This window comes from Sporothrix schenckii (assembly GCF_000961545.1).
Source record: "Sporothrix schenckii 1099-18 chromosome Unknown Cont42, whole genome shotgun sequence".
In the NCBI taxonomy this organism is placed as follows: Eukaryota; Fungi; Ascomycota; class Sordariomycetes; order Ophiostomatales; family Ophiostomataceae; genus Sporothrix; species Sporothrix schenckii.
In genome coordinates, this window is record NW_015971143.1 from 1,310,609 (window position 1) to 1,335,776 (window position 25,168).

Below are 25,168 nucleotides of genomic sequence, written 5' to 3' on the forward strand. Positions count from 1 at the left end.
ACACGTACCACATAAGATTGTTGATACGTCTTTGTATGTCCCGGGTTTTAAGTTAAACCACCTAGAGTCTTAATATCGGTAGTAATAAGTTTATAGGAAGGTAAATTAACAGAGGGGTAAGAGGGTAAGGCGTGTTTTGAAAACCGATATAATGAAAGGGAGAAGACAGAGGACAGAGGATAGAGGAAGAGGGGGAAGGAAGAGGGGGAAGTGGACAGAGGAAAGGGATAAAGGAAAAGGACAGTGAAGGAAAAGGACAAGGGAGGAAAAGGGCAGGGGAGGAAAAGGATAAGGGAGGAAAAGGATAAAAGAAATGGATAAAGGATAGGGGAGGAAGAGGATAAAGGAAAGGAAAAGGAAGAGGAAAAAGAAAAAGAAGAAGAAAAGGAAGAGGACAGAGGTAAAGGACAGAGGAAAAGGACAGGGGAGGAAGAGGACAAAGGGAAAGGAAGAGAAAAAGGAAAAAGAAAAGAAAAAGGAAAAAGAAAAGGAAGAGGAAAAGGAAAAGGAAAAGGAAGAGAACAGGAAGAGGACAGGAAGAGGACAGGAAGAGGACAGGAAAAGGATAGGAAGAGGATAAAAAAGGATAGGAAAGAGATAGGAAGAGGATAAGAAAAGGATAGGAAGAAATAAAAAAGGATAAAAAAGGAAAAAAAGGATAAAAAAAAATAAAAAAAATAAAAAATAAAAAATAAAAAATAGAAAATAAAAAAAAAAATAAAAAAAATAAAAAAAATAAAAAAAATAAAAAAAATAAAAAAAAATAAAAAAAAATAAAAAAAAATAAAAAAAAATAAAAAAAAATAAAAAAAAATAAAAATAAAAAAAAAATAAAAAATAAAAAAAATAAAAAAAAATAAAATAAAAAAAAAGGATAAAAAAAAATAAGAAAAGGATAGGAAAAGGACAAGAAAAAAACAAGAAAAGGACAAGAAAAGGACAGGAAAAGGACAGGAAAAAGACAGGAAAAGAACAGGAAGAGGACAGGAAAAGGACAGGAAGAGGACAAGAAGAGGACAGGAAAAGGACAGGAAGGGGACAGGAAGGGGATAAGGGAGGAAGAGGATAAGGGAAGAGGATAGGGGAGGAAGAGGATAAAGGAAAAGGTCGTATTTCTTTAGTGGTTAAAATATGACTTTTTTCAGCCGTACGTTATGATTGGCTCTAATACCTGGTTTTAACCCACTAATATTTCCAGATATATAACCTTATAAAGTAACTTGGAAGTCACCCTCGTTTCAGTTATTTACCAGTCAACTCAGTGACTTCTCGATATTAACAAACGCTAGGACCAGTAAGACGCGTAGTGTATACACACGTAAGTTTCACGCACCGTATTAAATTTAGTAATATTTTAACCACTTAAAAGATAAACTTACGACTTACACGTCTTAACGTTATTTAAGTTAAACCAAGTTCCATAATAACTCGGGGCGGTAATATTTTTATATTCAATAATATACTGTTTACCCTTTTAAGTTTAACGCGTCACCAAATTAAGTATAACGCCATTTCTAACCGTACGCCGCATATGTCATGGCATGCCCAAACACCGTTGAATCTACGGGGATTCAACGGGGTTTCACCGCTTATGTCAGCCAGGCCTTACTAGCGTGCCTGCTGGGCGCGGCCCGTCAGCATGGCCGCCGCCAGCCGCCAGGGCCTTGGCCAATTGTCAGGCACCTACAGGCCCCTTCCACTTACTTGTCATCCGCCAGAGATTCTACGGTGCATCGCAGAGTGCCTATGCACTCCCCTCTATAGCTGGCCGCCAGCCTCTAAGGCCAGGGCGCCTTCTGCGTGGGTGCCTTAGGCATGAGTTGATTCAACGGGGAATCTACGGTGTTTCTACAGATAACAATATAAGCTCATCCGAGCCCTCTCCTCTCGATGAGGCGGGGTAAGGATTAGATTTTGCACATCCTACTACCTACGTTTTGGCTGTCTTGCTTCGTGATCCTCTCTCTATTGAACCCCTATCCCTAGGACCCTCTGACACAGGGTCTGGTTGAAATACAGGTGTGTAATATAGGGGTGGAGAATAACCTTAGGAGTGGTATTGGTCTAGTCTTAATCGAGGCCGCTTTTGAAAAGCGGTCTCGATTAGGACTAGACTGCCTTTGCCGAACATTGTATTTATACGAGACAAATGGTTAACACAGACCTGACGACGTTCGAAGTATGTTCATTGTGTTGGGTATGCCGGGCTTGCACGCGTGGGGGTCGGCTCGTCGCGCATCTTCTTCCCAAAACTGTCCAAACTGCAGAATGCAAGGCTGTTTGTGAATGCATATATCAGGCTGGCACACCGCCAGAACAGAAGTGCCAGTTTCGGATCCTAGCGGCAACGCTTGGTCGGACCCCTCGGACAGAGCAAACGAAAATCGCACACCCCGGACAGCATCACGAGCAGCCATTCGTGATGATTCTCGGGCGTAGGCGACGAGGTTCCATCTGTGTCAGGAATTCAAGATGGACAGAGGGAGGTCTCGCCATAGCACATTTTGAAAAACTATTTAAATCGGCTTCGTCTGCCCTGTGTTGATGTTTTTTGTCTTCTCTTTTTCATCCATCAACAGCATCCAACTACAAAGTCTCAAAACAATCTTTTCGGAGCATTCTACTCAGAACACTCTTCCCATAGCAATCTTCTCAGAGCAATCTACTCAGCAAAAGAACCAAAACAAACCACAGGTAAGACATCCATCAATAAGCCGTGCTGGCAACGAGCTTCGACTGACCCGTCTTGGAAGCACAGGCACGCGATACAACCCGATCGAGATGCCGAGCGATGTCCTCAAGTGTCCCGGTGGCTGCGGAATGAACATTTCGACGACGCAACCCTATAACACGTGTCTCAACTGTCCCGCGAAGTCGAAGAAGTCAATCACTGCCAAGACGATGGGTGAACGGTTGGATGTACGGGATCAATGTGTGATAGTTCCTTCTTCTACTTAGATAGCTTAGCTACATTTTAGTGGAAACTACGATTCCTCCTTGGCTCTGTCCATCTTCTCCAGAAGCGTGAGCAGGTGTGGCATTTCCACCTCGTCGCAGTGCTCCCGCAGCCACTCGCGACCCTGATCGATGTCATCCAACTCACCCTCCAGCGGCGCGCCAGGTCCCTCACGCGTCCAGTATGGACGCTCAAACCACTCTGGCCAGAACCCGGCATATTCCCAGTCGACGATGGCGTTGATTTTGAGTGTCTCGGGGTCGACCAGGACGTTGTACTGGCTCAGATCGTTGTGGCAGAAGACGTAGTCGCCCTTGGGGAGGTCCGCCTTGGGCCGCCAGCAGGTGTGACTTTTCCAAAAGTCACGGTGCATGCGCAGCGGCGGACAGAGGAGAGTCTGGCCTGGCACGCCCGGTGTGTCGGAGCGGAGCGACTTGAGCGTGGCCAAGTGCACCATTAGCTCCTTTGTGACGACGTCCTTTTGCTCGGGCGTGAAGTGCACCATGCTGATGCCCGGGACGAACTCGGTACAAAAGTAAAAGGCCCCGTCGTCCTCCATGGTGTGCCGGAAGCGGGGAACGGGAATCGAGGGGGCGTGTTCCTGCAGATACTGCAGGACCGCGCCGTCGGTCGTCCATCGCTGCGGCAAGTTGGCTGGAGGCTTCCAGCCAATCGTATTTTCGATCCATTCGTGCCGGCGCAAGGTACGCTTGACGAACGACGACCCGATTTCAAAGTATTTCTTGTCCTGCGTGATGCCCGTACATTCGGGCTCGCGGTGCTTGTTCATATCCTGATGCGAAACCATTGTCTCGGGAGAGTTTTGGGACGTGGTGAAGAGGTGAAATGACGTCTATAAGAGACGAGAAGTGAGAAGATGAGAGATGAGAAGATGAGATGATTAAATGTGAAAAAAATGAAAAGTGAGATGTTGGGATGATGGGATTATGGGAATATGGGAAGATAAGGACAACGAGAAAGGCAAGAACGCAACACAACAAGAGAGGGGACGAGAAATCATGCAACACAAGATAATAGGCGCCCATACCCGCGCGTAAATTAGGCAGGCAATATGCAGGATGCAGACCGAAGCAAGGGTGCTTGACCAATGAAACCGGCGTATCACATCCGTGTCAAACCGAACCAAGGCACGATGCACTTTGCATTTACATTTGTTCGCGCCCGAATTCATTCATGCTTGGTATGGAGTAGTTTGAGATGATAAACATGTACATTATTTCAAAAATACTCCGCTCACAAATACTGTTCGCTCAAAATACTGCTCCGCTCACAATACGGCTCCGCTCAATACTGCTCCGCTCACACAACCTCCTCCACCGGATTCTCCTCGTCCAGCTGCTGCAGCTTCCCACCGGCAGTCGTCTCCAGCGCGGTGACACGGCTGCCGGCGCCGTGGGTCTCGGCGGTCTTGAACTGGCGCGCCGGCGTGCGCGCCTGGAACAGCTCGTCGAGTTCTTCGAGCGAGCGGTCTTTGGTCTCGGGGACCCAGAGGTAGGTGGCGACGGCGCAGCCGAGCGCAATGGCGCCAAACACCCAGCCGATGTTGGCCCCGATGTCGTTGAGGATGTAGGGGACGCAGAAGCTGACGATGAACGCCGTGACGACGTTGAGGGCAATGCCGAGCGAGAGCGTCTTTTCGCGCAGGTCGGCGGCGCCCATTTCCGCGGCGACGGTAAACACGAGCGGGCCCCAGGTGCCCGAGTAAAAGAAAAAGTAGAGCATGACGCCGGCGACGAGGGCGCGCCCGTCGGTGCCGTCGGGGTTCTTGGCGAGGCCGACGCCGGCGACAAGGAACAAAAACACGGTCTGGGCAACGGCGCCCCAGATCAGAATGGGCCGGCGGCCGACAAAGTCGCTCGCCAGCATGCCCAGCAGGCAGCCGCCCCAGCCAATGGTGGAGGAGCCAATGTTGTAGTTGAAGGCGTTGGCGGAGAGGCCGACGGTGGCGTAGAAGCGCGGCGAGTAGCCAGAGACGAAGCCCTGGCCCAAAAACTGCTGGATGCCGAGCAGGCCGACGGCAATGGCCGACCGCCGCAGGTTGGTGCCGCGCACCATGTCGGTCCAGGGCGCTTTGCGGTCGGGCTGGCTGTGCGCCGCCAGGGCCTCTTCAATGGCGTCCATCTCCAGGCGGCTCATGCCGGCGCGCACGTCGTCCTGCGGGCGGAGGCGGTCCAGGACGGCGACGGCCTCGTCCTTGCGGCCCTTGCTGAGCAGCCAGCGCGGCGAGCTGGGGATGAAGAAGGTGCCGACAAAAATGAGGACGGGGATGGCGGCCTGGAGGGCGACGGGGACGATCCAGCCGGCGCGCGTGGCGTTGGTCGAGAAGCCGCGGTTGACGCCGGCGGCAAAGATCTGGCCAAAGAGGTTGAAGAGCTGGATCGACCCGACGACGGTGCCGCGCATGGCGGCGGGCACAATCTCCGACTGGTAGCCACTGTCAGGTTAGCAGACTTGAGCCTTGAGACTTGCGGCAGATGCAGCACAGCAGGACACAACAGGACACGGCAGGGACATACGTCGACGTCACTTCGGCAAGGCCGACACTAAAGTAGATGATGATGCGGCCGACGATGAACTGGGCAATCGACTTGGACGTCGACTCGATGATGATGCCGACCCAGACGACGACGACCAGCGTCCAGATGGCCACCTTGTGGCCCCAGCGCTCGACGAGAAACGGCGCCACGAGCGCGCCGACCAGCTTGCCCGCAAAGGCCGTCGAGGACGTGTACGACGCGCGCGCCGGCGACAGGGCGTACTTGCCGCTGCCCGGCTTGGTTTCGGCGCCAAACTCGCGCGTGAACCCGGGGATGCTCTGCACGCCCGAGAAGCTGGTGGTCTCGTAGCCGAAGATGATGTTGATGAGCGCCGAGATCATCCAGGCCGAGAAGAGCGGCCATGTCATTTTCTGGAAGACGTAGCGGGCGGACAAGATGTTGTTGCGGGCGCGCTGGCGGGCAGACAGCGGCGGCGGCGATGCCCCAGCGGCGGCATCAGCCGGTGCTGCGACGGAAACGGATTCTTTCTCCATGGTGAACGTTGCGTTTGATGACTGACAAGCAATGGACGTGGCAGTTCACATCGACTCGGTTGCAGGACTGCAGATCGCTTGGCGAGCATTCTTATAACAAGTCAACGTGCATCGTAAGGCGACAGGAGAAAGCGAAGAAAAAGAAGGCAGCCACCACGCCGTCTCCACGCATCAACACCACGTCCGATCACAACATCGACACGAGATGTGGCGTGTGCGTCGAGACCTCGTCGGTGCCGGACAGGGGTGCCTCGTGCAAGGGTGGCTCGTTTGTCGTCTGCAGGGCTGTCCGCATCCTCAACACGTTCCTCTGCATGCGGTTGCCGTTCGAACGTTGTCCCAAAAGGAGGGCGTGGAAGACTCGCGGTTCGTGGATGTCGCCCCAGGGTCGTTGATTACGGCTTTGTCTGTTGTCACTAGCGCCAGCACGCCATGCTGACCCTGGGTCCGTTGTCGCGGCCGTCGCGGCTGTCGTGGAGTTAGAGATACGTGATTGGCTCGCTGACGGCCGGCAGAGACGAGCGACCCGCGACGTTGGAGTCGTCAGTGGATGTGTAAGTGGAGACGGCACAAGCAATAAGTTGGGGTATTGGAGAAGCGCTCCATGAACAGACGCGGAGTCGATCGAGACAGTTATGAGAAAAGAGTAAAGAGCAGGCTTGTCGTGGAAGCTGGTATTGGACATTTGGTTTATTTTAATTTTGGTGTTTATTTTTTATATTTTTCGTTTTTGTGTTTCCTTAATATTTTATGTTTTATTTTCTTTTTATTTTCACTTTTTTTATTTCAAACGTGCAATTCATATCTCTCCCAAAATAAAGCAATTATTTCTTACCCTTTACCATAATTCGCCTTCCTTTAAAGCGACTTTACCTACATTGCCATCTCCATTCCATCGACATCTACAAACGACGCCATGGCCACTCCTGCCGGCGCCGCCGCGCCTTCTGCAGGCTCGCCGGGCCGCCCAAACTTCCTCATCATTGTCGCCGACGACCTGGGCTTCTCAGACGTGGGCTGCTTCGGCGGCGAGATCCACACGCCCAACATTGACAAGCTGGCGGCCAGCGGCGTCCGCTGCACGGGCTTCCACGCGGCGGCGGCCTGCAGCCCGACGCGGGCCATGATCATGACGGGCACGGACCACCACATTGCCGGGCTGGGCAACCTGGTCGAGTTTACCAACTACACGGGGTGGTCGCGCTTCGACGGCGAGCCGCTGACAGACAGCGGCAAGCCGTTTGACGCGAAGCCGCAGCGCGGCATGCCCGGCTACGAGGGCTACCTCAACGAGCGGGTTGTCACGGTGGCCGAGGTGCTGCGCGACGCCGGGTACCGCACGATGATGGCGGGCAAGTGGCACCTGGGGCTCAAGCCGGAGCGGTCGCCGCACGCGCGCGGGTTCCAGCGGTCGTTTGCGCTGCTGCCGGGCAGCTCGAACCACTTCAACTACCGGCCGCCGGGCGAGGTCGAGCACGGCACGCCGCAGTTTCTGGACACGAGCATCATTGCGCTGCACAGCGAGGACGGCGTCTACCAAGAGCTGGACGCGCTGCCGCCCGACTGGTACTCGAGCAACGGCTACGGCGACAAGCTGGTGGCGTACCTCGAGGAGCTGGACGCGGCGAACGCCAAAGGCGGTGATGGCGAGAAGCAACCTTTCTTTGCCTACCTGCCCTTCTCGGCGCCGCACTGGCCGCTGCAGGCGCCCAAGGAGCACGTCGACCACTACCGCGGCGTCTACGACAAGGGCCCGGCCGAGCTGCGCCGCGAACGGCTGGCGCGCATGGCCGCCCTCGGCCTCATGGACGCGGACACTGAGGCGCACCCCGTGGTCCTGGACGACGGCAAGACGCAGGCCTGGGAGGACCTGCCGGCCGCCGAGCGCGCCCACTCGGCCCGCGCCATGGAGGCCTACGCCGGCATGGTCGAGTGCATCGACGCCAACGTCGGCAAGGTGGTGGCGCACCTCGAGGCGACGGGCCAGCTCGACAACACGCTCGTCATGTTTATGTCGGACAACGGCGCCGAGGGCGCGGCCTACGAGGCATATCCGCTGGTCAAGGGCCCGCTGATGAACCACATCCGCACGCACTACAACAACGCGCTCGACAACATTGGCGCCAAGGACAGCTTCGTCTGGTACGGCCCGCGCTGGGCCCAGGCCGCCACCGCGCCCTCGCGCCTCTTCAAGCTGTACACGACCGAGGGCGGCGTGCGCGTCCCCTGCGTCGTCAAGGGCCTCGGCGCGCAGCCGGCCGCCATCAAGCACGAGTTTGCCACCGTCATGGACATTATGCCGACCCTGCTCGACCTCGCCGGCGTCGCCCACCCCGCGCCGCTGTACAATGGTCGCCAAGTCGCCGGGATGCGCGGCAAGAGCATGGCCGGCTGGCTGCGCGGCGACGCACCCTCGACGCACCCCCCCGACTTTGTCCAGGGCTGGGAGCTGTGCGGCCGCGCCGCCATCCGCCAGGCCGACTGGAAGGCCGTCTTCATCCCCGCGCCCAAGGGCCCCCATGCCTGGCAGCTGTACAACCTCAAGACCGACCCGGGTGAGATCCACGACCGGGCCGCCGACGAGCCCGACCGACTGACGGCCCTGCTCGCGCACTGGGACGCCTACGTCGCGGAGTGCGGCGTCGTGCCCCTGCACCCGGAAATGGGCGCCTACCTCGAGGCCACCGAAGAGCAGATGGAGGAGAACGCCTGGATCGAGTACGAGTACTGGAAGCCGGGCGGGCTCGAGAACCGGGAGGCGTTTTTCCGCACGCCGAAGCGGTTTCCCATGCACGGTGCGGAGGACGTCAAGGCGTAGGTGACGGTCGACGTTGACGGCGAGCAGACGTGCAAGCCAAATAAATTTGAAAATAAAAATATAAAATAAAATAAAGTACAGTCATGCAATCTCGACTCTTGGTGGCTATAGATTCCCAAAAACACTCCCGTTAAAGTCAAACCCCAGACTCTGGTTGATCCAGTCAAACTGCGTCGGCGTCATGGAAAAGTTGAGCGTTCCGTCGCCCCACGCAGACGCCACGCCCATCTCGTTGGGGCTGTATGTTTCGTAGGGATAGTAAGGTTGCGGTGGAGGCTGTACTGTCGGCTGTACTGGCGGCTGTACTGTCGGCTGTGCCGCTGGTTGTGCCGTCTGCCATGGACCGTCCAGGCGCCACTCGTCTGTGCTTTCTGTCGGCAGAGCGGCCGTCGGTGCCGCCAGAACAGGGGAGCGGATCGTCGAGAGGGCGGGCAGCACAGGGGACACAGGGGACACAGGAGACGATGGCTGGTCGTCGCCGTTCCGCGCACCGTCTCCGTAGTGCTGGAAGAGATCGCTCTCCTTGTCGGTGGCCGTCGACGCGGCCGGTGCCAGCACGTCTCTGCGGCAGGCCAGTGCACTCTGGATGCGGCCAAACGTGCCATACGTGCGGAGACTGGGCGAGGCGGCGCGGTCGGCGTGTCTGTGTCCGCTTGTGGCGTCTGCGTCGTCGACGGCCGTCGCCTTCTCCGCCGCCCCCGTGTCAACAACGCCCACGTCGTAGCCGTGCTGCTTCGCCAGCGCGCACACCGAGTAGAACAAGTCGCGAATCGGCACCGACCGCTGTGCAATTTCCGTCCCACACGCCACGGCGGCCGCCAGATACTGGTCGAGCAGCGGGGTCGTCACGCCGAGCAGCGCGTCTTCGTCGCGCTGCCGCTCAATCACCAGCACGCGCAGTGCCAGCGACGCGCTGATCCCCACCACCGGGTCGTGGCCCGTCGGCTGGTGCCGCATGCTCTCCTGAATGACGCGGCAGATGGCGAGCGCATGCTGCACGCGGCCCCGGCGGCAGTCGGCCAAAAAGTCGGCGGGTGGGGACGTCGACGCTGACGTGGACGAGGACGACGACAGCCGGTGCAGCGAGCGCACGTACGATCCGATCCGGTACAGGTCGCAGTAGCAGCCGTGGTACAGGCAGTGGAGCGTCACAAAACTGACGAGCTGCGACGACCGTCGCCGGTACAGCATCTCTGCCGTGAACCGCATCTCCGGCGGCAGCCGCTCCTGCCAGCGGTTCAGCTGGTCTTTGTACGCAAAGAAGAGCGAGCCCGACGTCCAGGGCACGCCGTGTGGTGGGGCCGACGACGACGACGGCGACGTGGGCGACGCGGCGACCGGCGGCGGTGATGTCGTTGTCGTGGTGGCCGCCATGGCTTCGACCACGTGTTGCTTGTTGCGCGGATGGTACGGCATCGTGTAGTCCAGGATGGCCCGCCGCATCGCCGCCAGCTGCACCAGAAACGTCGAGATGCCGAGGCGCGACTCGACCACGGACGCGGCCGGTGCCGGTGTCGGTGTCGGTGCCGCCGGCGACGGCGACGGCTTCTCCTGCGCGGCCAAGCTGCTGCGCAGCGTCGGCATGTCCGTCTCCAGGCCCAGCTGAAAGGCCTGCTCGTTGCACGGCAGCCGCACCTCGATGGCGCCGGCGTCCAGGCTGGCCAGCGGCCGGCGCCCGTTCTCAATCAGGCTCTCCATGACAAAACAGCTCCAGATCAGCCGCCGCCGCGCCTCGCGCACCGTCACCGGGATCCGCTCGGGCATGCCCGAGCGGCTCTGGCTCTGGCTCTGGCCCTGGCTCGGCGCCGTTTGTGCAATCTCCAGGTTCAGCTGCAGGCCATGCGCCAGCCGCACCGCCAGCCCGGACAGGAACCAGGCCGCCACGTGGCTGGCCCGGTGCCACTCGAACCGCTGGAGCAGCAGCAGGGCCTGCAGCGTGGTCGTCGACGGCGGCGAAAAGAGTTCGAGCATCACCAGGCGACGGCACTCGTCGGCCCAGGCGTCGGCCCGTCGGTCGTGCGGGTCGAGGAAGCGGAGCGCGGTGGCCAGGATGACGAGGAGCAAAAAGTCGGGCACCAGGCGATTGTCAAACAGCTGCATCAGCGTCGGCGGGTGGATGAACGAGTAAAAGCAAAAGTAGTGCGGGCCGTCAAAGTAGGCATTGACCAGGCGGCGCTGCTCCGCGACATCGGGCAGGAGCTCGTTGCCGTTGGGACCAAACGTGCCCGGTGGCCGTGGCGGTGCAGGCATGGGTGCGTGGGATGTGTGGGATGCGTGGGATGCGCTGTGTGCTTGCGACGGGGCCAGTGGCCGCGCGCTGGGTTTGGCGCGGGATGCCGGTGCGGCAGACCGTATGGATGCTGGCGAGTTCATGCCGGCAGCGTCGACGGGTGCCTTGCCGCTCCAAGCCGGCCTCCCCCGTCCAATGCCCTGGTTGGTGTTGATGCAGTCGACCATGGCCCGCTGGCATGGCGCACAAGGTCCAGTGGACGACGCTGAGGAGGTGCAGCGGATCTGACGGTGAGCAAGAAAAGAAACAAAAAGAAAGAAAGAGAAGATATCTAATGCTCACAGGGGCCTGGTTTACCTTGATTCTTCGACACCTCTCACAGGCCGTGTTCACCCGCGACCGGTGGGCAATGTCGCCGGCCGGGTACCATTCACAGGCAATGCCCAGGCGCGTGCAGTTGCCGCAGACACCGCGGCCTTCGTCGCACCGGACTTTGCGTCGCCGACACGTCGCACAGCCCGTCCGGCTGACACTGCGTCCGGCGCGGCGCATGGTAGAGGGGTATGTATGTCTATGATGTCGTGGCAAATGCGGTCGTTGGGAAATGTGAATGTATCTTGCATGGGAGAAAGCAGGAGAGACAACCACTGCCTCTGTGTAGGTCGACGTAGGGATCAGCTGCAGGCTTGAGCCGTCACCCAGGGCAGACCTGTAAAGAGCAGCTAATTCCAGGTGAAATTTGGCAGAACAAGGAAAGGAGAGGGCTTCTAATAATACAGTAGAGGGAGAAAGAACAAAAGATTCCAGGGATGAACAGAGGTAGCCAGGGACGACACGGGAGGACAAGAAAGAGACTGTGCCTGGAGACAAAGAGTTCACCCAGAAGGGCGCGCAGCGTTGGCCCCCAGGCCAGGACCCCAAGCCAGTTTGGCAATCGCGTCATAGCACGTAACAGCCGCTAAAACGACAAAAGAGGGGACCCTAGAACCTATTTTAGTCCCTATCAAAAGTGAGGAGCGACTTGTCAGATGAACGGTGGCCACTACGCTAACCCCCGCATTCTGAAGAGCGATGCCCTTTTGGGTCACCTTCTCGTGCGCCCCATGCGGAGCAGGCATCGATGGTGTAGCACATGTACATTCGTACAGCGAAGACCACTATTGGCCAGAAGGTTGTTGTTAGCGACAGGCTCGGCAGCCTCGCACGGCCTGGCCCGCCCGCCTGCCGTGCTGCTGAACAACAAAATTGGGAAAGAACGATCCAATGTACAGCCAGCGAGGAGGAAAACCCTAACAGGAAAGCGTACAGCAGCAGAACAGCCAAAGAACCTTGTGCCATTTGTTGAAGAATGGCCTCAAGAGCAGTGTCAAGCAGAGGGACACCCAAAATATCCCAGGGATATTCAACGAGAAGAGTGCACGCGTCTGTCTTCGACAATGAGAACACGGATCAGTGGACAATAGGCATTGGAAGATCAATTCTCTTGTGAAGCTGTTGATTGTCGCAGTATTCTTCAAGCACCGTTAATGGTGGTACATGATGGCAAGGGTGCCATTCGACAATGGTGCAGACACGGCATCTCCTTTGTTTACATCTACAGAATGCTCTTTGGAGGGCCGACAATAGACCCCATTGTTCCATTCTGCCCCATCCTGCCCCATTCGCCCGCCTTCACACATCTCCCGTAGCATCCCGACTGCTCTTTGTACGATACAATGCGGGCCGTCCGATTGTGAAAACATCACAAAGAAAAGCGATATCGTTTCTGCTCGCCGCCTTCCAACCGCTTAAAGCACGATCTCGCGGCCAGCTGTATAAAGGCCACTTATCCTACCACTCCACGACGATATGTGCTACAACACCATCCCTACAATCAATGCACATCGCATATTCACCCATATTTAAAATCAACGCATCCCGACGGGCATACGCAAACGTTACCGTGAAACGCCTTCCGCTCGAGCCACCATGGACACCGCCACCCAACCCCGGCGTCGACTGAAACCCGGTCAAGGATACGCAGAAAGCGAAGGTATGACGCTCTTTCTGGAGGTGGATCGTGCGGAGGAATGCGTATTCCAACACACCCTGCCGGGGCTTGTCAAGGCACGGTACATTATCGAGCCGAGTTTCGCCAATGAGCTCGTGAACAAAACGGGCGCTGCCAAAGTTGGCGCGCAGTTTATTGTCACCAACGAGCAGAGAGAGTACATCCTCGGTACCCACGTTGTTGACGTGGCCAAAGAGGGTGTCTACGTGAAAGGTGACAATGTGCACGAAGTCACATTCCGTGTTGACAGCGACAGCGCAGGGAAATTGGAAGTCTGGGGTCTCGCCAAAATCAAAGTCTCCGTTTTCGTGTGCGCTTCCGACAGAGACGAACAACGCCTGAAAACGATAGACTACCGTGTCGAAAGCCTTATCTTGGCCGCGGCGTTCATCGGGGTCAAGGCCTGTCCCGGCTGTGATGTGCACCTTAGGCAGGAAATGCAAGGCTGAACCCGAGAGAGTCGACAAGGGTCGAGGGCAGTTCGTGCTACACTATTTCGTTGGCAACGTGGCGAGTTGGACCGCCGTGCTTTTTATTTTTTTCGATTAACGTCTTTTCTTGTGTTATCATTTGTTTGTTTGCGTCGCACATTCGCGTGAGCCATCAACAAGTGCCCAGATTATTTATTTTGCGGTATGTCTCCCCTGTTTTGTTTTGTTTTGTTTTGTTTGCATTCATTGGTCCACAAAGCATTCCCATTGTTCACACAGATGCACGAACACATTTACATCTGTAGATGCCAGAATGCACCAGCGTGAACAAATGGGCTTTTTATTTCATTTTCTTTTCGCGAACAATATGGAAGTTCATTTTATTATCTAGGCTTCCTCTGTGTCTGTTCAAAATTCCAGACATTGCGAACTGCGAACATGTCGAATATTCCCGACCAAGTATAAGATGACGACATCTTTCCGTTCTTGTAAGGACACCATGGGAGGAAAAGTTCCTCACCGCTCCCGTTTCCACCTCCCTCGTACTCTACTCTCCTCTACCCACCACAACTTTCCAAACAAAAGATAAAAACAAAACACTAATAGCCTCCTAACCCTGGCAAGATGGATCCCCCATTTTTCATACATCGTACCTTTGGGTACGACATCCAGATCCCCGAGGATCTACATGCACGTCGGTTTTTCAATCCGAGCATCTAGTGCATGCTCGCCATCCACTCGGTGATTGCCAGTCAGTACTGGCACTTCACCGTGACCGTGCAGTGTAGAGGGATGAGTGGCGCCTTCACCACTCTGGGTTGTAAGACGCAACTTCGCAACCAAGGCACATTGGTCGCCGGCCGCCGCGAGTGGCAAGCATATATGATTGAAGTGTGCGACCAACAATTCTCTTGGTCCGAGGAGGGCACGTCGACTCTTCGTGTCACGCTCGCGGCTGTTGGGCCCCTGGGAAGCGACGTCTTGGCGTGCTATGAGGTCCTGTATGATTGGCTGTCGGACGACACCGTTCATTGAACATTCTCTACGACGCCTCATAAGCTGAGCCAATCGCGAACCAGCCAGATCGTTGACGTGTTGTTATTGTACCCGAGGATCGTTGGGGACACCGAACGCGAGAACAGACGCCGATGAGACCTGCATCCCATCCTGACCCTGACAAACATCATGGGACTACGGCTTTCGGAAGAGTTCTCCTGTTGGACCCCTCGCCCGCGCTCGTCCTCTCCATTGCATCTCGTCACTTTTATTGTTCCACCCTGTTTCGCATTGTTCCGCATCGTTTCTTTTATTTCTTTTACCTTCCGTGCACCGCCAACGATGAGTGCTCCGAGAACACCAGGCGTACGATCCGCCCCAGTGACTACTAATAAAACAAGCCAACAGACCCCGAAAACTGTCGCTAAAAAAATATGAAAACAGACAAAACAATCACCAAAAAACACGAAAACGCAAAAACGAGAAAAAAAAGTAAGTTTGCAGATTCTTTATGTTATCTTCCTTCTGTCGATGTTTTTTTTTCCCTGATCGTTGATTTCCTCTATTGATTTTATTTGACTTTCATCTCGAGCACCAGACTATTTTGATGTGCTATGAGATTCTTAGATGGATACTAAACCGGCCTCTTCTTTCTCCCTCTTCTTTTTCTTTTCTGTTATTCAAAATCCATCAAGTTCCATTTTGACAATCTCGTTCCATGATATTATACGTGACAAGATGCTGCTGACATTTTACAAGACTAAACAGCCCTACGTAAACATCCTCCTTACACAGTTGCCGCCAAAGAAAAGGCAAACGACACAGGCTCCACGGCCGCCAAGAGGTCGGGCCGTACGCCGGGCCCGCACGCGGCCGAGCCAACACCAGCGACACGCGCATCGAGACGCAGCAGCACTGCATCCGGGTCTTCCTGGCCGACCAGGTCACACGGATGCGCCGCTGCGTCCAAGACCTGTGCCGAGTACGGTCCCGCGGCCCAGGAGAAGCTGGGGGCCCGTCCCTCGTTTTCCGGCGCATCGCTCAGCGTGGCACGGAGACGAAGGGGGCCATCACGAGCGGCCGCAGTCATCCAGCGCGTGCCCATACGGTTGCCGTTCTCCTGTGGCACGTCGTACGGCACCTGCAGACCGGCAAGGCTGGCTTCGTAAACCCCCACGCGCAGGCTGCGGTTCTTGTCCGGGTACGACTCGCCGGGTCCCTGGCCGTACCATGCAAAGTTTTGCAGCGACTTGTTCGCGCGGACGTCGAGGCCGATGCGGGGGACGTGGTCCGGGGCGCTGCCAAAGGGCGTCAGGGCGACCGCCACAGCCAGGCCGCCGGCTGACAACGTGTAGACGGTGCGGCAGGTCCAGCCCCAGCCCAGGACAGGGGCGGCCATGACGGTCTCGATGGTGACGGTTGCGGTCTCGCCCGAGATCGCGTGGTCGACCGAGACAACACGATGGAGACCGAGCGTGTCGACACCGAACCGTTTCCAGTAAGGAACGGAGACTGGACGGTCGTTGTCCGTGGGGGCGCGCCAGAAACCGGGAGCAAGTGCTGGTAGCGTTGATGCAGCGTTGGTGGACCCAAGAACGACCACACTCTTGCCACCAGAGCGTACAGTCCATGACGTGAGGCTGCCACGGACGGCACTGAACACAAGTGCGTGCTGGCCCACAGAGGCTGTGATCGTGGATCCAACTTGCTGCACGGTAGCGGTCTGCGTCGTAGCGGACAAGACGTTTGACAGAGGCACAGTCGCCAGGTGGCTCTTCTCTGCGGCGATCAAGTACTGTTGGAAATGGGCAACGTCCTTCCATCCGGACTCTGCCCCCTTGCGGGAGAGCAGCACGGTAAGAAGAACATCGGCGTTGTCCTTGTATGCGGAGTAATCAATGCCGTCCAGAACGACCGTGCCCTTTCCACCGTGCGGTGCAATGTGCGGCAGCGCAAGCTCACGCGAAGCAAAGAGGACATGGCTGTGGGAGTCGCCCGACGAGAAATCCTCGATGCGGTAGGAGAGCGCCAGGTGGCTCAGGTCGATGAAATCGTAGAGGTTTTGGATTGTGAGCGTCCTGTTGTCGGCGCCCGAACCGAGTGACACGCGCACGGGCTGCACCACCGTCTTGAGCTCCACGAGGCCCGGTGTGGGCTGGTGTTGGCTGTTGCACAGGCCGTCCATGACAAAGGTGCCGTCGTTGGGCTCGTCGCCAAAGTTGCCGCCGTAGGCATAGTACGCTTTGCCACCGCCGTCGTCCTTCCACAGGCCGTGGTTGGCCCACTCCCAGATGAAACCGCCCTGGACGCGCGGGTGTGTGCGGAAGAGGTCCTCGTAGTCCGCGAGGCCACCGGGGCCGTTGCCCATGGCGTGAGCGTATTCGCACAGAATGACGGGCTTCTCGTAGCGGCCCGTCTTGGGGTCGACGCCCTCGGTCTCTGCCAGCTTCGCCAGGCGCTCCACGGAAGGGTACATGTACGAGTACATGTCGGCCGTCTCGGCATGGGCATCGCCCTCGTAGTGGACAGGCCGGGAGGGGTCGACCGTTTTGGCATAGTGGTACATGTCTTTGTGGTTCCGGCCATAAAAGGCCTCGTTGCCCAGAGACCAGACAATGATGGACGCATGGTTCTTGTCGCGCTGCACCATGGCTTCCATGCGGTCGAGGTAAGCAGCACGCCACGAAGGGTTGTCGGACGTGAACGCGGCTGCCTTTGGAAAGGTCAGTTTCTTGCGCTCCTCGTAGTCCATCTCCTCGGGAATGTCGAGGGGCCGTGCCACGACGTCGTAGAATCCGTGGCACTCGAGGTCGGCCTCGTCTATGACCCAAAGGCCCAGCTCATCGGCCAAATCCAAGAGACGCGGGTGAGGCGGGTAATGCGAGCAGCGCAGAGCGTTGAGGTTGTACTGCTTAATCTGCAGGAGGTCGTGGCGCATAAAGTCGTCGGGGACCGCGCGGCCGTGCAGCGGGTGGTGTTCGTGGTGATTGGTGCCACGCAAGCGGAGAGACACCCCATTGACACACAGTAAGCCGTTGAGGAGCTCAACTTGACGGAAGCCCACGGTCTGATGGACAGTGTGGGGTCGGTCGTTGCCCGAAACTGGCCGCAGCGTGAGCTCGACCCGGTACAGGTACGGCGTCTCGGCCGTCCACTTGCGTGGACTGGTCACGGGCAAGGCAATCTCGACCGTCGTGGGGGCCGTTGCACCAGCATGAACATGCACGGATGTCTCGCCCACGAGGGCGCTTGCGTTTTCCTTGTCCAGCAGACGCAGGCTCAGTGTAGAAGGCTCGACGGTGCGCACTGTCACAGCACCGCGCAGCACTGCATCCGTGTACGTGGCGTCCAGGTCGGTGTGCACGAACCAGTCGTCGATGCTCGTCGTCGCCGAGAAACCAAGCAGATGCACGTCGCGGAATATGCCCGACAGCCACCACTGGTCCTGGTCCTCAATGTACGAGCCGTCGGACCACTGGTAGACCTGGACGACCAGCGTCACCTCCTGTGTGTGGGCTGCGGCAGCCACCGCCTCGGTAATGTCAAACTCGGCGGCGTTGCGCGAGCCTTGGGCGTAACCGACCAGCGAGCCATTCCCCCAGACATGGTACGCGCTGTCCACGCCGTCGAACCGGAGACGCAGCCGCGGGCCGCCATCACCCGGGAACTGCTCCGCCCATGACGATGGCACCGAAAAGACACGCCGGTAGGTGCCCGTGGGGTTCGTAGCAGGGACATAGGGCGGCGCGACCGGGATGGGGTATTGCACATTGGTGTAGTGCGGGATGCCCCAAGCGTCACCGTGGCCACGCAGGCGGCCCTCGAGCTGCCAGTGGCCGGGAACCGTAATCGGGGACCAGCCATCCCCCGAGTCCGGCGACGACGAGCTCGCCGCTGCAGCATCAGGCGCGTTGAGCGGCGAGTCGGCGTAGTGAAACTGCCACTCGCCGTCGCTGCCATTTAGGCAAAGCGTGGCCTCGGGCGGCAGGTAGTAAGTGCGGTGCGGCAGGGCGTTGCGGCGGACGACGGCCTCGTTCTCGTAGTCGTGGCGCCCAGGCACCTCCTGTCGCGGGAGACCCATTGCGTGTGTTGGTGGTGAAGGTGTGCGAGAATGCGATGGTGTGTAAACAGGAGACGAAGACGAGGAGGACGAGACGAGAGAAGACATTGTTAGGGAAGGTATGGAAGACACGGAAGAGGTCAGCATATGACGCAAACGCAGCGACACACACCGTCGGGAAGGTACGACACGGCGTCTCCCAACGGTCAAGGTCGTGTCCGACACTTATCCCGGCAGGAGCGTCTCATAGCCTGGGAGTTGCCCAATACGGAAGCTCTATGGCAGGAACGCCCTGAGCGGGGTATCCTTCCTGGTCAAGTCACTGACAGCGTTTAGGGGCCACGGGGAGCGTCGGGCGAGAGTTAGTGGTCAATGGGCATCTATGAGATTTGTTGCCTCCCTCTTAAACCAACGTAAAGCGCCGCACTCCAACGAAATACAGGGGCAATGGCTCAGTTGGGAGAGCGTCAGACTGAAGTTCCACTTCTGTCATACGATTAATCTGAAGGTCCTCGGTTCGATCCCGAGTTGCCCCAATTTTTTGTGTTGGATTTATTTTTATTTTTTTCAGCAACGCACTGAATTAATATGTAGGCATATTCAATTGTAACATTTTCGTCGTCTTCTCTTTACAATAACTTTCATCTCTGCTGATTATATATTTAATTTTGTTGGATATTGTATGATAAATTGTTTTGGTTAATTGACCTTTTCACTCTAAGGAACTGCGGTGGTCTGCTAGACTGTATCACTGCCGTTTTCTATAAAAGTAGTAACAATAATAATAAAGATTATGGACCACTTCGTACGTTAATCTACGGTGTAATACTGGCATTTTCTATTTTGATCTCGACAAGAGCTCTTGCGAATATCGTGTCGCTGGACAGGCCCATTATTCTGCAGTGGCGTTGAACAGCACAAGTAGGAAAAGTGGTTGAGTATTTCCTCATCTGTCATAATGACGTTTTCTGACCACAGTCAACAACAGCGTGGAGACTGGCCATCTGCCTTACTGCAGGAATTTTGCCGGCAGAGGTGCGGAGCTTTGGAGATCTTTTCTGGCAGAATGCCCGCGGGACCCCGCAGAATCGCCCGATGCCGGTGGCAGAAAATGCAGGCTGCCAGAAGTGGGTTCTCTTTGCCTGTTAGGGGGCCCGGCGATTCGTTTCCCCTGCAAACATATCTACCGACAGAATATCGTTTTGGCATAGGGCGGGTTCTCAGTCGTTTTCAGGTTTCTTGATTTCCTGCTTTACCTGCATTTCTTCAGCACGTCTGTCTGTCACGCTTCTCTCCTTTCTTCCATCGTCCTGTATGTCACACTGTTCGATTTTCTGTCACGTTTCCAAGTTCTGGCGCCTTTCTCTCTATTTATATTTCTTCGCCATACAGCGACTAGGTTTATCGGCTCATTATGTCCGGGTGTCCTGAGGAGCCATTATTTTGCGGAGACCTAGAAATGTCCCATTCCCTGGCATTCCCAGCTATACTGTTCCGTCTACGCGGGAAGCGGATTAAATAAAGCAATTCATAACTTTGTGAATGGGTGAAAACACCTCTTGTCCTTTCGTAGCATTGCCTGCCGTGGCTGGTCATGTGAGGCCACTGAAGAGGAAAAAAAGATCCACGGACGGGGACTGCTAGTCCACAACACACAGCTGAAAATAGAGTACCCGGCACGATGTAATATGAATCACGTAAACTAATCTGCGGGGATCTAATGCAACCATCGCCACGGCGGACAACATATAGTCTGGTTCCCATACAACGTGTGCCGCTCTTTTCGACGCGTGGCAACCCCTCATCCCACTCTGAGGAGCTTGTTTGTTCCCGACAAACGACGTCCTTTTTGATTTCCTCCTTTTCCATATCTCGACATCACGATCACCGTCAACACCACCGCCAACACCACCGTCAGCACCGAAATTACAACCACAACGACAGCACCCCAACATGGCACCTCCGTTCCGCGCCGAGCACATGGGCTCTCTGCTTCGCCCGCAGCCGCTGCTGGACGCGCGCGAGGCCGTGCGGCAGGGCCAAACGGCTGAGGCGGCGGGCTTGCCGGCGACGGAGGCCAAGGCGGTGGCCGAGGTGGTGCAGCTGCAGCGCGACCTGGGGTTCCGGGCGGTGGGCGACGGCGAGTTTGTGCGGACACGGTTCTGGGGGCTGACATGGGACGAGTTTGACGGCACGACGCGGCTGCAGGACGCGGACGCGAGCCTGTTCCGGCTGTACCACCCGGACGTGGTGTCGCTGATTGAGCCGGGCCGCCAGGTGATGCCGGGCGACAGCGTGATTGCGGGCGGGAAGCTGCGGCACAACCCGGCCAAGTCGGTGTCGAACCTGCACGAACTGCAGCTGATCCAGGCCAGCCTGCCCAAGGAGCACTGGGCCGACATCAAGCTGACCATGATCACGCCGGCGTGGTTCCACATGCGCTACAAGCAGGGCAAGGCGTACGCGCCGGAGGCGTACGACAGCGACGCCGCCTACTTTGCCGACGTGGCGGCCGTCTACCAGGCCGAGCTGCGGCAGCTCTACGACGCGGGGCTGCGCAACGTGCAGTTTGACGACCCCGGGCTGGCGTACTTTTGCTCGGCCGCGTTCCGCGAAGGCTGGGCCGCGGACCCGGACAACGTGGGCTCCGTGGACGACCTGCTGGACGCCTACATCCAGCTCTACAACGACGCCCTGGCCGGCCTGCCCGCCGACCTGCACACGGGCGTGCACCTGTGCCGCGGCAACTTCATCGGCGGCCGCCACTTTGCCGAGGGCGCCTACGACATCATCGCCCAGAAGCTGTTCCAGACGCTCAACGTCCACACGTTCTACCTCGAGTACGACACCGCGCGCGCCGGCGGGTTCGAGCCGCTGGCGTTCCTGCCGCCCCACAAGAACGTGGTCGTCGGCGCCATCAGCACCAAGCTGCGCGCGCTCGAGGACAAGGAGGAGGTCAAGGCGCGCATCCACCAGGCGGCCGCGTTTGTGGCCAAGGGCCGCGGCCAGACGGAGCAGGAGGCGCTGCAGAGCATCGCCATCAGCCCGCAATGCGGCTTCAGCACGCACGAGAGCGGCTACCCGCTGCGCCCGGAGGACCAGCGCGCGAAGCTGGCGCTGGTGCGGACGATTGCCGACGAGATCTGGGGCGAGCCGTAGACTATCGGAGTGCGCAGCCGCCATATGAACTGTGGCTGGACAGAGCTGGGTCGCCGTGCTATAAGTGCTTTCTTGTGTCATAGTTTTGTCAGTGGATTTGCTGTATTCAACATGGAAGCCGGGGTGGCAGGGTTCTTTATTTCGTTTTTGTCTTGCCAGGAGTTGAATGATTAAAAGCATGAAAAGGTGGGAAATACCAAAAACAGGAGCGACATCCAGGGTTATTATTCATGGGACGAGAGACCAGCAGGAGCATAGGAATCAACTTCCACAAAACGAAGAGACGAAGAGATGAAGAGCCAAATAGAAATGACACAAATAAGTCGAGACAAAGACTCGGCAAGGTCGAAAAGGCAGATAGCCATACAACTCATTTTGAACGTACATCGTCGAACTGGCGTCAGGCAACCGACGCATACTTGTTGAGTTGATTATAAGACTGCTCCGAGGATTTTGACGACAATGATAAACAGACATTCGTCCTGAATGAGCTCTCGTGGTCTGGATGGCTTGTATGGCCATTGGAACCTGGCACTTTTTGTGGCATATGCATTGTCCTTCATCCACCCCCCGCTATCAAAAAGGTGAAAGGTGACAGGTCGAAATAGGCGACAGGGCATGCCAAAAGAAGGGAGAGTAGCCTCGGGAATACCCGATGGCTGCGTTCAGTTGTGTTATGTCGCACTGCTCGTGAAAGTCTGCCATCAATTCGTGAATTACTAAACAACGAGGCACACGATCAGGCATTCTTTCACGTCATTATCGCGCCTGGTGCCCGACCGGGGTTTGCCCAATCATTGTCGTAGGGCGTTTTTTGTACACAACGGCCCAGCATAACGCGGCCCCAAGAAGGCTGAGCTGAGCTGGCTTGGCGCTGTGGGCAGACGGCAAATTGGCAAGCTGGACGTGGATTTGGGGTGCCTAGGTCTTGGCAGCTTTCTGCGACATATTTTATGTCAGTGTATGTTGTTCCTGTCGACTTCGCTTTTCAATGCGTCGCCGCTTCATGGCCTTTACGATTTTGTATTCGATTGTGAGTTTAGGGTCACGATTCTGAACAACGACGGCATTGGCAACAAACAACACTGACCACATAGAAGGACACAGACTACAGAACATGCCAAATACAACAGCTTCCGCGGGACCTGCCGCCGCTACGGCCGCGACTGTCAGCTGGCTGCATGCCTACCCGCCGCTCCTAATCCTGGCGTCCGCTGCCATGGCCCAGCCGGCCGGCCGTCTCCTCAGCGTCGGCGCCATCAGCAGCGTCTGGCTGCGCGTGTCGCCCATTCTGTGCGCGCTGGACGCGCTGTCCGTGGTTGCGCGCTGCCTCGTCTACTGCGTCCTGCTGCGCGCGACACCGTGGCAGGCTCTCGTCCTGATTGGGACGGACCGGTTCGCTGATGACGCGGGCACGACAGTCGCAGCAGCCGCGTCGGCGACGGAGCGCGGCACGACGTCGCGGATCGCTGCCGTGGCCAAGGCGGCGACGACGACGGCGATCCGACTGGCCGGGTTTGCGCTGGGGGTGGTCCCGCTGGTCGAGCTGATCTGGTTCGAGCCGGGCGGGCACGAGGCGCGGTGGACGGCCGCGTGGGGGTGGCTGTACGTCGGGTCCTATGTCTTTCTGGAGGCGGCGGCCGCCGTGTATCGCTGGGAGCAGGCGCAGCCGCAGTACACGGCAGCAGACTTTGAGCTGGACGAGGTGGAGGCTGACGACGTGGCACAAGAGGCGGCGGCAGTGACGGCGGGGAGCGGAACGGATGGCGTGCCGTATGACGGAGTGCCAAGCAGAGACAGCGACGAGACGCGGCGGGCATCGCAAGAAGGAACGGTCGTGGGCGACGATGACGAGAGGAACGACAACGACGACGACGACGACGACGACGACAATCCAGTCGACGATGCCGAGACGGCAGACCTCCTCATCCGCGGCGGTGACCGAAGCGATACGGCGGCGGTCGCTGCTCCTGCAGCGGCCTCTGCGACGCCGGCCGACGTCGAGGCCGCCAAACCGCATCCGTACGAATACAACAACGACCCGTCCTCGCATCCACGCCTGCCCGGCATCCACACCGCCTTTGCCAAAGGCGAGTCCTATGCGATTGCGCTCGGCGTCCTCGCGCACGCCGTCATCGTGTACTGGATCTTTCTGGACCTCATCCAGCCGCCCATCAATGCGCACATCCTGCAGGTCGACAACACCACCAGCGAGGGCTGGCAGCTCGTCAGCGGCTGGGCGGTGCCCCTCTACTACCTCGGCCTGCCCTTTACCTTTGCGGCAATGCTCGTCATCATGGCCGTTACCCTCGGCGGCGGCGCCCTCGTCGTCATCGCCCTGCTGAGCATCGCCAAGGCCATCAACGACCAGCTGCCGGCCTCCGTCACCGGCTGGGCACGGGGTCTCGTGCCCGCCGCCATTACCGTCGGCATGGCCGGCCTTGGTGGGCTGGCGACGGTGGTGTCCTTCTTCATGGGGTCGCCCGCGCTCGGCAACCTCCTCTTGTCGCCGCACATGATGTGGATCTATTCGATGCTTTCCGTCGAGATCGTCCTGCTCGTCCTCTACTTGTTTGCCTCCTTTTTGCTCTACGTCGTCGTCCGGCAGTGTGCCATCGCCTTCAAGACGAAATACGGCGTACCGCGCTCGGCGACGGACCAAGAGCCTGCGCCCGCGTCCGCGTCACCATTCGACCGCGGCCTCTCGCGCGCCACGGCCGTCTTCCACGCGCCCGCCGACGACGCGCCCCGATGGGCCGCCGGCCTCCTGCCCTACACCACCGACGACAGCGCCGGCCTCCTAGCGATGGCCCTGCAAACCTTCGTGCTGTCGCTGGTGTGGTACGCCGTCCGCTTTGCCGTGTCGGGCCACTGGGCACAGCATTGGGCGGACGCACTGGTGGCGAACATCACAATGGTACACAACGGGACAAACGGGACAAACGGGACCACCAATGCCACCTTCTCTGTGTCGTCTGTTGTCGTGTCCAGCACGCCTGTCAGCACCCCTGTGCAACTGTTTTGATAGAGGGGAAGGAAGGGACTATGGAGACTACGCTGGCCCAATCCTCCCATGGTCGGTGGGAAGAAAGCGAGCATATACCTATTTGTATTTTCTAGTCATCCAACAGCGCTTGCTTATGAATTTATCTTTATTTGATGTCTTCGGTCTCCTTGTGTCCCCTCACGCCGTCCTTATCGACATATCGTGACTCGTCGATACGAAGCCTACAAGTCGAAATGTTCGGCAAATGTTTGACACGGTTTGCATTCATCCGTTGGCAGATGCGCCAATATAGATAGCGTAAATGAATCGACACATCAATCTATGGCATCCTCCACTGACATCTCACCGACCCAGAATTATCCATAGTGTGGTTGTCCGACCCGCAACCTGGATTACGGACAGTAGAGAT

The 25,168-nt window shown here is 57.3% G+C and overlaps 10 protein-coding genes and 1 non-coding gene across 11 annotated transcripts; 6 read left to right on the plus strand and 5 right to left on the minus strand.

Annotated features, from left to right (window-relative positions):
* Positions 1-2,984: 2,984 nt before the first annotated feature.
* SPSK_01927 (uncharacterized protein) lies at positions 2,985-3,764 on the minus strand (the record flags this gene model as incomplete). Its single annotated transcript, XM_016728825.1, has 1 exon — positions 2,985-3,764. One exon carries the CDS (start codon positions 3,762-3,764, stop codon positions 2,985-2,987), a length of 780 nt encoding a protein of 259 aa, XP_016589943.1.
* Positions 3,765-4,276: 512 nt separating this feature from the next.
* SPSK_01632 (sugar transporter) lies at positions 4,277-6,008 on the minus strand (the record flags this gene model as incomplete). The annotated part of the gene is made up of 2 exons (XM_016728540.1): positions 4,277-5,411; positions 5,494-6,008. 2 exons carry the CDS (start codon positions 6,006-6,008, stop codon positions 4,277-4,279), a joined length of 1,650 nt encoding a protein of 549 aa, XP_016589944.1.
* Positions 6,009-6,195: 187 nt separating this feature from the next.
* SPSK_02013 (uncharacterized protein) lies at positions 6,196-6,693 on the minus strand (the record flags this gene model as incomplete). Its single annotated transcript, XM_016728911.1, has 1 exon — positions 6,196-6,693. One exon carries the CDS (start codon positions 6,691-6,693, stop codon positions 6,196-6,198), a length of 498 nt encoding a protein of 165 aa, XP_016589945.1.
* A 231-nt stretch (positions 6,694-6,924) lies between these two features.
* SPSK_01573 (arylsulfatase) lies at positions 6,925-8,826 on the plus strand (the record flags this gene model as incomplete). Its single annotated transcript, XM_016728482.1, has 1 exon — positions 6,925-8,826. The coding sequence occupies one exon, from the start codon at positions 6,925-6,927 to the stop codon at positions 8,824-8,826; it is 1,902 nt and encodes a 633-aa protein (XP_016589946.1).
* A 105-nt stretch (positions 8,827-8,931) lies between these two features.
* On the minus strand, positions 8,932-11,608 carry SPSK_01457 (uncharacterized protein; the record flags this gene model as incomplete). The annotated part of the gene is made up of 2 exons (XM_016728370.1): positions 8,932-11,340; positions 11,399-11,608. The coding sequence occupies 2 exons, from the start codon at positions 11,606-11,608 to the stop codon at positions 8,932-8,934; spliced, it is 2,619 nt and encodes an 872-aa protein (XP_016589947.1).
* A 1,416-nt stretch (positions 11,609-13,024) lies between these two features.
* Positions 13,025-13,555, plus strand: SPSK_02002 (uncharacterized protein; the record flags this gene model as incomplete). The annotated part of the gene is made up of 1 exon (XM_016728900.1): positions 13,025-13,555. The coding sequence occupies one exon, from the start codon at positions 13,025-13,027 to the stop codon at positions 13,553-13,555; it is 531 nt and encodes a 176-aa protein (XP_016589948.1).
* A 705-nt stretch (positions 13,556-14,260) lies between these two features.
* On the plus strand, positions 14,261-14,572 carry SPSK_11024 (uncharacterized protein; the record flags this gene model as incomplete). Its single annotated transcript, XM_016737244.1, has 1 exon — positions 14,261-14,572. The coding sequence occupies one exon, from the start codon at positions 14,261-14,263 to the stop codon at positions 14,570-14,572; it is 312 nt and encodes a 103-aa protein (XP_016589949.1).
* Positions 14,573-15,320: 748 nt separating this feature from the next.
* SPSK_01406 (beta-galactosidase) lies at positions 15,321-18,701 on the minus strand (the record flags this gene model as incomplete). Its single annotated transcript, XM_016728321.1, has 1 exon — positions 15,321-18,701. One exon carries the CDS (start codon positions 18,699-18,701, stop codon positions 15,321-15,323), a length of 3,381 nt encoding a protein of 1,126 aa, XP_016589950.1.
* A 333-nt stretch (positions 18,702-19,034) lies between these two features.
* On the plus strand, positions 19,035-19,129 carry SPSK_11234. The gene has a single exon. It is a non-coding gene; the product is annotated as a tRNA-Phe (tRNA).
* A 1,417-nt stretch (positions 19,130-20,546) lies between these two features.
* On the plus strand, positions 20,547-21,752 carry SPSK_01790 (uncharacterized protein; the record flags this gene model as incomplete). Its single annotated transcript, XM_016728692.1, has 1 exon — positions 20,547-21,752. The coding sequence occupies one exon, from the start codon at positions 20,547-20,549 to the stop codon at positions 21,750-21,752; it is 1,206 nt and encodes a 401-aa protein (XP_016589951.1).
* A 1,117-nt stretch (positions 21,753-22,869) lies between these two features.
* Positions 22,870-24,777, plus strand: SPSK_01572 (uncharacterized protein; the record flags this gene model as incomplete). Its single annotated transcript, XM_016728481.1, has 1 exon — positions 22,870-24,777. The coding sequence occupies one exon, from the start codon at positions 22,870-22,872 to the stop codon at positions 24,775-24,777; it is 1,908 nt and encodes a 635-aa protein (XP_016589952.1).
* Positions 24,778-25,168: the final 391 nt, after the last annotated feature.